This window comes from Lasioglossum baleicum, chromosome 10 (assembly GCF_051020765.1).
Source record: "Lasioglossum baleicum chromosome 10, iyLasBale1, whole genome shotgun sequence".
In the NCBI taxonomy this organism is placed as follows: domain Eukaryota; kingdom Metazoa; phylum Arthropoda; class Insecta; order Hymenoptera; family Halictidae; genus Lasioglossum; species Lasioglossum baleicum.
This window is the reverse complement of record NC_134938.1, coordinates 14,970,092-14,980,516: the sequence shown is the minus strand read 5'-3', so window position 1 is coordinate 14,980,516 and position 10,425 is coordinate 14,970,092. Positions and strand designations below refer to the sequence as shown.

Here is a 10,425-nt window from a genome sequence, read left to right as displayed (position 1 = left end):
CCATGGTTTTGAATGAACATTCTAGCATATTGTGCTAGAACCATTGTTTTATATTTTAAAATAATTGATTATAATTTTATTATCATTTATCTTTTATATACTATATGTATTTTGTGCTTCGAATTTTATTAAAGGAGTTTATAGGAAACTCTATGCAATTAAAAATTGTAACTTTAATCACCGCATAGTAGCATATTGACTATAATATAAACAGCTTATACTAATATTTATCTCATATAAATAGTATATTATAAATTTTGGATAGTCTTAGAATTAATGCATCACTGTTAGTTGTTACAGTATATGCTTCATGTCCTTCCTTTCGCCTCGTAAAAAATCTGGAAGTGTTTAAACGACATATATGTACAACAGAAAAGTGATCGATCTCGTTAACAAAATTATTGAAAATATTACCGTGTAAAATTAATAAATAAGTACAATCGAGTACAACTTTTCACCATGTATCTTCCTGTTCGAAGATTGAGAAAAATCCGAATAGAGTTAAATACACAACAATATTAGCTGCTAAAGTCAAGTAACAAGCACCCCATTGAATCTGAAAGTACACAGTTTTACTAACTCTCGTTATTAAATATTATACATATACAGTCGAACCTCGATAACTCGAACCTCTTTAAGTCGAAAATTTCTTATTATTCAAATTCCTGACTATTACAATCAGCAAATTATGAACTCTTCTACAAATTCCCTGTAAGTCGAATTTTAGATAACTCGAAGATTTCAGTTCGTCCATTGAAACTCGAGTTATCGAGGTTCGACTGTAATCTCATTAAATTGAAATTCTTGTAAAGTAATGTAATATCATAACACAATGTGATTGAATAAAAAAAAATACATAATTTAAATGTACCACTGGACCACTAGCTGGAGATCTTGCCAATACAATAGGAAGAGCAAAGGATGATATAAAAAATCCCATAGTGATGAATATAGCCAGTTCCAAACCTGAATTATTAGTCATTCCATTATCGTATTCTTCACGTCGACGTACCACTATAGTCGGTATTGGTGCCAACACATAGAATAATACAACAAAAAATGGCCACCAGACGCTAGAGATAACATATCGTGAAAATTCATTGACCATAGACAGAAATATTATTATAAAAAAATATTTTGCACGATGACTATACTACTTACTTATATTGCGGTAGTGCACAGCCCAGTATGACAAATGTCATACCAATAGATCCAGTGAATGCCAAAAGTACTAATCTATAAAAAACTTTTTCTCTATAACTTACATGTATACATAAACGATATAATAAATTACAGAAATTGTTTTAAAGTACTTACGCTGTTTATAAATGAAAATCGTTAAAGACATGAAAAAAAAATTTTATATATATATATATACACATACACAATACACATATATACTTATACGTGTAAATCAATTTAGAATTACGAATAATTTGTATTCTATGAAATTTTATAATAAATTCATGTTTTATCACACAACCTTAAATTCGTCATATAGCGTTTGAAGAATTGTTAAAATACACACGATTTCGAAAACACTGATTGCATTTTATGCACAAACAACTACTTATTTTTGACAACTGAAAAAGCTTTACGGTATAATTTTCTTCGAACGATTTTGAGAATAAAAGAATGGGTTCTAAAAATAAATAATTGGATAACAATGCTCTAAAACAAATGATAAGTACGCATTGTTTATATACAGAACGTTTTCATCAATAACAACAAAAACCGCAAGGTTATGTTTCAACGTATTAACCTAATTGTATTGTTACAATGAGCTGCAATGAGCTCTACTAACAGAATCATTTATTTACACGGTATAAAACTAATATTTGTGAATTTAAATGATCAAACTTATGACCTTTAATCCCAGCCATCATAGACCAATTTGACAAGTACGAATATCGAAGTTCGTGATATCGAATTTACACTTTCAGAACGTTTATGACGTAAGCATCTAAAGCCTCGTACACTTGAAAACGTAAAAGCGTTTTCTAATGAACGCAGCATTAACTAATTATGAACGCAGCATTAATTATTAAAACGATATATCATCATGGAACGTAAAATTATACTAAAAGATGAACAATCACAACCACGAACAAAGTGTTTTCGTCATGTAAGAAAGGTGAACAAATTAAAGTTATTCATACAATAATAATTTACAATAATTTATGGTATTATACTTATATTTATGATATTATGTATACAGGTATGGTATGTATTTATGATATTATGTATACAAACGTATAAAACGTTTCATAAAAAAAAGAATAAACCCGATTCAAAATTTTGTAGATAAATAATCAAATTATCAAATAGATTCTGAAAAATACCATTATGAGATAGACAGCGGATTTGTGCAGTTTAAAACAGTAACTACATTAATAGAAGAATTTTAAAATACTGTCTAAATTATAAGGCTTGCAAGAAATAAAAATGAAAAATATCGTTGCGAGCTCGCCTTGAGGTTCTGATTCGACAACGGAGAGTCCAATGCGAGCCATGAAAGTTTAAATGAGGGATGTTCATTGGGTCGACTGTAAGTGTTGAGTGTCGCTGACTCGTACGTGGTGCGATATTGAGTTGTGATCATTGCGTGTACACTTTCTTTTGCATTCAAGTCAAATAAATAATATGGGTGAACAGAAGAGGTAAGTAAACGAAAAAAATTCAATTCCGAGCTTCAGAGTAGTTAGAACAGTTCATTCTATTACTTAAAACTGTGAAAATCGAAGTATGCAAATACAATGCATCCATGCTGGCTTCCAATTGTACGATGTCATCATGTCGACGCAACGCGTCCTTTCGTAGATTCTTCTGAAAAATATCTACTGTCATCGGAATTTTATTCTATAAAATCCATCCTATTCTATCGGGCAGATGTTTAACGAATCTGCACGGTACAATGACACGAATCTCGCTTATCATTTTCGCGAGCCGACTGATCATGGCCGAACACTACGTTAGACATGACAAGGAAATTTTAGAAGGATCTTAACGATGTACTCTTTAGATTATGATTATTTTTCATCTTAGAACGTACTTAAACGAACATAAAATCTATGCGACGCAGATATTCCATGTACTGGATCGTAAACTGTGTATGCATTTACGTTTTATTGTACTAATCAAACCGGATCGCCGATTAAAACTGTTCCGATTATTCGCGATGGATTAATTTTAGGAATGGCTAACTGTTAGAAAACATTTTTGCAGCTTGTAAGCACAGCGAACATTCACTGCTGGCCAAAAGTTTGGAATCACTTGCTGATTTTTGTAAAAATCGAATATATCGATAAATTTTCAAATGATCTATCGTTATAATATCAAATATTAACTAGTTGAATAATATTTTCAATCAGATTTCAGCATTTTCTTATGTTCATAATGCTCTTGTATAAAGTTTATACATCCAGGGACATCTTTGGCAACTTCTACAAGAAGCATGGAAAAATAATCAAATTAGAAACATTTGAAAAACTAATTGCCAGGATGCCCTGAATATGTCAGGCTGTTATTAAAAATAAAGGCGGTTTTTTCAATGAAAGAGCAATTTGAAGAAAAATACGCATTTATTGGTAAAAAGAACATCTTCCTTGGTTGTTCTAAAGGCATTCAGTTTTCTTCTGTTTCTCTGAATTTACACAGTGATTCCAAACTTTTAGCCGGTATCAAATATCTTATGTTGATGAAAATTAATTTATACATTATATTTGCACAAATACTGGATTTATTTTATAGTGCAATTTGATCATGTAAAATATCAAAAAATAATTCAATGTTTCATGGTCCGATGGTAAACATTAACTAAACAAAGAACATGTTTAAACTTAAGGAGCATTGTACCATACTATACCATTTGTCTTAACAATTGTGTACATGTAAATAAATATATTCATTCGCCTCTAAGTAGGTTGTAAAAATTATGCAACTGAAATGAATAGAAAAAAAGTATTTATTTATTTATGTTTAATACTGTGGTTTTGAAAAATATACAGTTGTAGATCATAATGAAACAGTAAGAAGAAAACAACATTATTCAATAAATTATTGAATTTTATAAGAAACGTAAACGAAATATAATTCCATACACTTTTCGATTAGTGTACGAACTTAATTTTTCACTATTATTTTATCATACTTTTCAACGGACGTATAAAAAAATATAATTTTCTCAATATTATTATTCATAGTAATAGTTCGACAAGCATGATTACTAGACTCCGGATGTTTATGCAAAATAAAAAGTTTGTGCATCGATTTCGTGACGCAGGAGCTGAATATAAATTTACATTCTCCATTAATAATTTTAATGCGGTGAAAATAATATATCAATACTCTTTTAAAGTCTTTTAATATTTTCACTATTTTAAATTGCATTTGCTCATTTTTGTTATAAATGCATAAAATCTGGAGTATTCGCACAATGCCATTTACAATTTTCTACGACTTCTTTTCATATCTCTGTACAGTCGTTGCTTGTTTTCATTAGAATGATAAACGTTTCATTGTTACAGCGGTGAGGATTTGGCAACAGCAATCCTTCGAAAGAAGGATAAGCCGAACAGATTATTAGTCGATGAAGCGATCGCAGATGATAATTCTGTTGTGGCTCTATCTCAAGCAAAGATGGATGAACTGCAATTGTTCAGAGGAGATACAGTGCTACTGAAAGGCAAACGGCGTAAAGAAACCGTATGCATTGTACTTTCTGACGATACTTGTCCTGATGAAAAGATTCGTATGAATCGTGTGATTAGAAACAACTTACGAGTACGCTTAAGCGATGTTGTTTCCGTACATGCGTGTCCAGAAGTGAAATACGGGAAACGTATTCACGTACTGCCATTAGATGATACCATTACTGGTCTTACAGGGTAAATGAGAGATGCTCTTAATATAATAAATTCTTACATTAACATTTCGCGGTTTTATCTTAACTCTTTGCGGTCGGAACTATTTTAACACTAAACCTACTGAGCCTTAAGTACAGCTTGTCAAATCTAGCTGCGCGGTTGACCAAAACTTAGAAATGTGCAGACAAAAACAAAGACCGCACTTGACGAGAGATGAATGCAATGTATGAACGGTAAGGTACACACCTCGTCAAAAGTGCGTACTGTCCATTATTTCTTACAGCAGTAAACATACAAAACAACTGTTTATATGTTTGTGTGAATACACTTGTGTCACTTTACTTTTTAACTGAACTGTCGCCACGTGCATCGTTTGACAGGTGACGATCAGTTCACCATCATTGCGTGGTTTTGCCTATTTACCATTGCGGGGGACATTCAGCCGCACAGCTAGATTTGACAAGCTGTAACTGGTACATGTTCCCTTCTAAAGAAATGACAAGATTGATTTTATTTTTGAAAGCATATCGCCCTATTAATAAAGATAATTATCCTGTTATTTCTTAATTACGCAGAGTAGACAGATGTTTGCGTTAAATATTATTATTCGTTTCATTAATTCAAGTTTAAATGATGAATTAAATAGAGATATAATTCATATAGAAACGTCTGTTCTGTTGTAGAAATTTGTTCGAAATATATTTGAAGCCATACTTTTTGGAAGCATATCGTCCTATTAATAAAGATGACAATTTCATTGTACGTGGTGGCATGCGAGCCATAGAATTTAAAGTTGTAGAAACAGATCCTGGGCCATTCTGTATTGTTGCTCCGGACACAGTTATTCATTGCGAAGGTGATCCGATAAAAAGAGAGGTTGGTAAACATTACTTTTTAAGAGCCAATTAATTACCCTCAGATTTTTATAATAATGTATGGCCTTGTACTTTGTAGGAAGAAGAAGAAGCATTGAATGCAGTGGGTTACGATGATATCGGTGGAGTTCGCAAACAGTTAGCTCAAATTAAGGAAATGGTAGAGTTACCATTGCGACATCCGTCTTTGTTCAAAGCTATCGGTGTTAAACCACCCCGCGGTATTCTCTTATATGGGCCACCTGGTACAGGAAAAACGCTCATCGCACGTGCTGTGGCAAATGAAACAGGCGCATTCTTTTTCCTTATTAATGGTACGTTCATTTCGAGAAGAACATGTTGGTTGGAAAATGTATTTATTGTATTATATTATATATTATATCAAAAGGTCCTGAAATAATGAGCAAACTTGCCGGAGAATCTGAAAGTAATTTAAGGAAAGCGTTCGAGGAAGCTGAGAAAAATTCACCAGCTATTATTTTCATCGATGAACTCGATGCGATCGCCCCGAAACGAGAAAAGGTATGAAGCTTAATAAAATTGAACTTAACAATAGGTTTACGGAGCTCTAGGAATAACTATTTCGCATTATTTTATAAACATAACGAGAATGTGTGTCTGTTCAAATTTTTGGCCATTTTTCCAATAATAAATAAATTTGGTAAATAATTCCTCTGGGAAGCATCTTTACAATCTTAGTAATCGCAAATTAAGAATATTAGAATCCGTCATTTTGACGGGTCCCGTTAATCTAGCGTTAATAAAGTTGAATTCGAAACTAAGCATATATTTGTCGTTCTATTCACTTTTAGACACACGGAGAGGTAGAGAGACGTATAGTGTCACAACTGCTCACTTTAATGGACGGCATGAAACAAAGTTCTCATGTCATTGTAATGGCTGCCACCAATCGTCCTAACAGCATTGACGCAGCATTACGTCGTTTCGGGCGTTTCGATAAAGAAATTGATATTGGAATACCCGATGCTACTGGTCGCTTAGAGATTTTAAGAATTCATACGAAAAACATGAAGCTTGCTGATGACGTCGAATTAGAAGAGGTTTACAGAATTTTCGAAACTATTAAAACCGTTCGTCTTAACGAATTAGTTAGTCTTATTCGATCAATTAATATTTCCTTATAGATCGCATCAGAAACTCATGGTCATGTCGGAGCTGATTTAGCTTCATTATGCTCCGAAGCAGCATTGCAACAAATTCGTGAAAAAATGGACCTTATTGATTTAGAAGATGATCATATAGATGCTGAAGTTTTGTCTTCTCTTGCCGTTACTATGGATAATTTCAAGGTCAGTGCCATATACTCGAATGTTATAACTAGACTGTGGATCTTTATGCATTTATGAAGAAATTGGCTGGGTGAAATATAAAACAGTAAAGGATTAGAAACATTTCAGAATATTGTGATGTTGTTTTTAACAAAACAAAGCCATTAAGTAATGAAATCGATTTTCATTTTATTCCTGCTTCCCACAATCGATGCAGAACAGTTTTATTTTGCATAAAGATCCGCAGTCTAGTTGTAAGATAAGGCACATTCATTTCCATAAGTAATGGCTATTGTTTGTTATACCTGTTTTACGTATAATTCAGTACGCGATGACTAAGAGCAGTCCAAGTGCTTTACGAGAAACCATCGTGGAGGTTCCAAATGTTACTTGGGACGATATTGGTGGTTTGAAAAACGTTAAAATGGAATTACAGGAATTGGTACAGGTAAGAAATCACTTATTACTATATTCATACATTGAAGTGTGTCATTATTAATTAAATTTTACATCTTACAGTATCCAGTTGAACATCCTGAAAAATTCCTCAAGTTTGGCATGCAGCCATCGCGAGGGGTGTTGTTTTATGGACCCCCTGGTTGTGGTAAAACTTTATTGGCTAAAGCCATAGCCAATGAATGTCAAGCAAATTTTATTTCTGTAAAAGGACCAGAATTGTTAACTATGTGGTTCGGCGAATCTGAAGCCAATGTCAGGGATGTTTTCGATAAAGTAAGTCATTTCCATACATTGTACAACATGCGTATATAAATCGCAAGAATCTGGCATGATCGGATTGAAATTTTCTAGGCGAGATCAGCAGCTCCTTGCGTATTATTCTTCGATGAACTTGATTCTATCGCAAAATCTCGAGGTGGCACAGTAGGAGATGCCGGTGGTGCAGCAGACCGCGTGATAAATCAAATCTTAACTGAGATGGATGGAATGGGAGCGAAAAAGAATGTATTCATCATAGGAGCTACTAATCGACCTGATATTATTGATCCTGCTATTTTACGACCTGGTAGATTAGACCAGTTGATTTATATACCATTACCAGATGAGAAATCGCGTGAAGCCATTTTCAGAGCTAATCTCCGAAAATCGCCCGTAGCTAAGGTAAGGAATATTGATTAATATACATATGATTATCAACTTCATTCACAAAGCAACTAGTTTATTGAGCTTACTTAAATCTTTTTTCGTAACTTCAGTGCGTCACGAGATATTAGATAAACGAAACATCCTGTATATTATACTAGATCCGCTAATTTGATCAATTACTTGCTGTTTTTTTTTTTAAAGAATAGCTTAAATATTAATAATCATGTTACAGGATGTAGAGCTAAGCTATATAGCTAAGGTAACACATGGTTTTTCGGGTGCTGATATAACAGAAATTTGTCAACGTGCTTGTAAGCTCGCTATAAGGCAAAGTATTGAAACTGAAATTCGAAGGGAAAAGGAACGTGCCAACAATCCATCCGCATCTATGGATGTAAGTATAGACTATCTAATATCATACGCTTTATGCAAATCACATTAAATGTATGCGCGACTAGAGAATGTATCTGTCGTTGATCTAAATGTTTTGTAGTAGACATTATCCTAGAATTACACTATCACACTACTAGTTTTTGGGATATTTTCGCATTTTCCGTGTTTACAATCTCATATAGAAAATTCAACGCTTTTAGAATTTTCTCTGCAATCCCGACAACTTGCAATTTCTTTCCAAAAAATTGTTTTCTCTTTATGTAGCAAACCAATTGTTCTGAAAAAGTTATCATCTTTCTAAGAGTGTCCGAATATTAGTGGGAGTCACTGTATATATTTAAGACCAACAATTTTAAACGTGTTACAGTCGAATATTAGTAAAACCTACAATACAGACGATAAATGAACTATGACGTAGGAGCTCGCGGAATCGAAAAATGTTTATTAATTCTTTTGCGGTGCTATGCCTACCGTAAATACCTATTTAGATAATTTCATGTGTTATATTAGATGGACGAAGATGATCCTGTGCCAGAAATAACCAGAGCACACTTTGAGGAAGCGATGAGGTTTGCTCGACGTTCAGTGTCCGATAACGATATTCGAAAATATGAAATGTTTGCACAAACGCTTCAGCAGTCGCGTGGATTCGGAACTAATTTCAGGTACGACAAAGATTTCTATGTAAACGCAGGTAATGTTAGATCATTGCATATGAAATATTCGATTTCGAACAGTAACGTTAAACAATCGCAACTATTTCTTATTGAACAAGGAATCACACGTTTCTTGATCGTATTATGGTAGACAATGAATTTTTTGGTCACTCACATGTTTCATTTACGAGATTGTCATCTCTATTTTGTAGTTCTTTTTACTATTTCTTCGGAAACTCATATGGTGTTTATATTTTATCAGATTTCCACAAAGCGGAGCAAGCGGTACTCAAGATACAACGCAAGGTGATCCTACCTTCCAAGATGACGGTGACGATGATCTTTATAGCTAAGTCTTCGTGTCTCTTTGTACCTCATTACAGCGAGCATACGACAAAAGGGCCTGTTTCTGTTTTATAGAAAAACACTTTGCGTTTACGAACAGAAATTTCGCAGAAACGAATTTTAAGAAACCGAAAACTGTGAGAACGGAATTCTCTATCTCGAATTGACATTCTATGTACTCGCATGCATTTTTTATACGATTCAATAAGATTGGGGCAGATTTTAAACGAGGTAAGATAAAAATAAAAATTTTCATAAGCAATTTTCCGAGTTCGGCTACGTCCGAGACTGATATTGAACGAATAAAATACGGAATAAAGCATTTTTTAAAAATATTAAAATTATTTAAATACATTCCACTGTTATTTATATATGTTTGATATTTTAAATGTAATAAAAGATACATATAGCGTTTGGAAGTCGAATAATAATTCTCTCAGTGAAGATACGGTTTGTGATTTATTTGCATGTACAATTGATCAACGGTTGTAATACGAACTGCCCTGATAAGATACATCATCTCGTTCTACATGCTGCATAGAATCATATAGAAATTTAGAATCGTTTCTATTCGCTTTCTCATCCACACAAGCAAAGTGTAATTCCAGATCATCTCTTAACAGTGTCATATAAAATTCAATGTAGAGATAGACCCTTTTGTTACGTTGCCTCTGGATTCTATAATTACATTTTATTGTTCACACTCTGAGATTACAGTAACGTGGGAGTTTATGCAATGTCAGTGAAATTGTTGGAACTGGTGATGTGTATTGATGAATTTGCAGTCTGCTTGTAGTAGTAAATTTACTTACAAATTACCAAAGAATCTTTTGAAACCTTTCATTTTAGAAATAAACTGTTAAAATCACACATTCTTTCGCATTATTCAGAATCGTCG

General features: G+C 33.2%; 2 protein-coding genes across 2 annotated transcripts; one reads left to right on the top strand and one right to left on the bottom strand.

Annotated features, from left to right (window-relative positions):
• Positions 1 to 6: 6 nt before the first annotated feature.
• LOC143213164 (leptin receptor gene-related protein) lies at positions 7 to 1,849 on the bottom strand. Its single transcript, XM_076432777.1, has 5 exons — positions 1,318 to 1,849; positions 1,162 to 1,236; positions 872 to 1,073; positions 415 to 556; positions 7 to 338 (listed from the first exon to the last, which is right to left on the bottom strand). The coding sequence occupies exons 2-4, from the start codon at positions 1,200 to 1,202 to the stop codon at positions 455 to 457; spliced, it is 345 nt and encodes a 114-aa protein (XP_076288892.1). The 5' UTR covers positions 1,203 to 1,236; positions 1,318 to 1,849; the 3' UTR covers positions 7 to 338; positions 415 to 454.
• A 649-nt stretch (positions 1,850 to 2,498) lies between these two features.
• Positions 2,499 to 10,395, top strand: Ter94 (transitional endoplasmic reticulum ATPase TER94). Its single transcript, XM_076431682.1, has 13 exons — positions 2,499 to 2,660; positions 4,527 to 4,886; positions 5,549 to 5,741; positions 5,820 to 6,054; positions 6,129 to 6,262; positions 6,553 to 6,801; positions 6,886 to 7,050; positions 7,355 to 7,477; positions 7,549 to 7,761; positions 7,840 to 8,148; positions 8,366 to 8,527; positions 9,037 to 9,191; positions 9,445 to 10,395. Exons 1-13 carry the CDS (start codon positions 2,644 to 2,646, stop codon positions 9,533 to 9,535), a joined length of 2,406 nt encoding a protein of 801 aa, XP_076287797.1. The 5' UTR covers positions 2,499 to 2,643; the 3' UTR covers positions 9,536 to 10,395.
• Positions 10,396 to 10,425: the final 30 nt, after the last annotated feature.

What these genes read in the sequence shown, in the direction of transcription:
- Ter94 (XM_076431682.1), top strand. An exon ending in ACCATTACTGGTCTTACAGG is followed by an intron (nt 4,887 to 5,548) that starts GTAAATGAGAGA and finishes GTTCTGTTGTAG; the next exon opens with AAATTTGTTCGAAATATATT. An exon ending in GAAAATCGCCCGTAGCTAAG is followed by an intron (nt 8,149 to 8,365) that starts GTAAGGAATATT and finishes ATCATGTTACAG; the next exon opens with GATGTAGAGCTAAGCTATAT.
- LOC143213164 (XM_076432777.1), bottom strand. Translation starts at nt 1,202, where the DNA reads ATGACATTTGTCATACTGGGCTGTGCACTACCGCAATATAA. An exon ending in TGTGCACTACCGCAATATAA is followed by an intron (nt 1,074 to 1,161) that starts GTAAGTAGTATA and finishes TGTTATCTCTAG; the next exon opens with CGTCTGGTGGCCATTTTTTG. An exon ending in CTCCAGCTAGTGGTCCAGTG is followed by an intron (nt 557 to 871) that starts GTACATTTAAAT and finishes GTGTACTTTCAG; the next exon opens with ATTCAATGGGGTGCTTGTTA.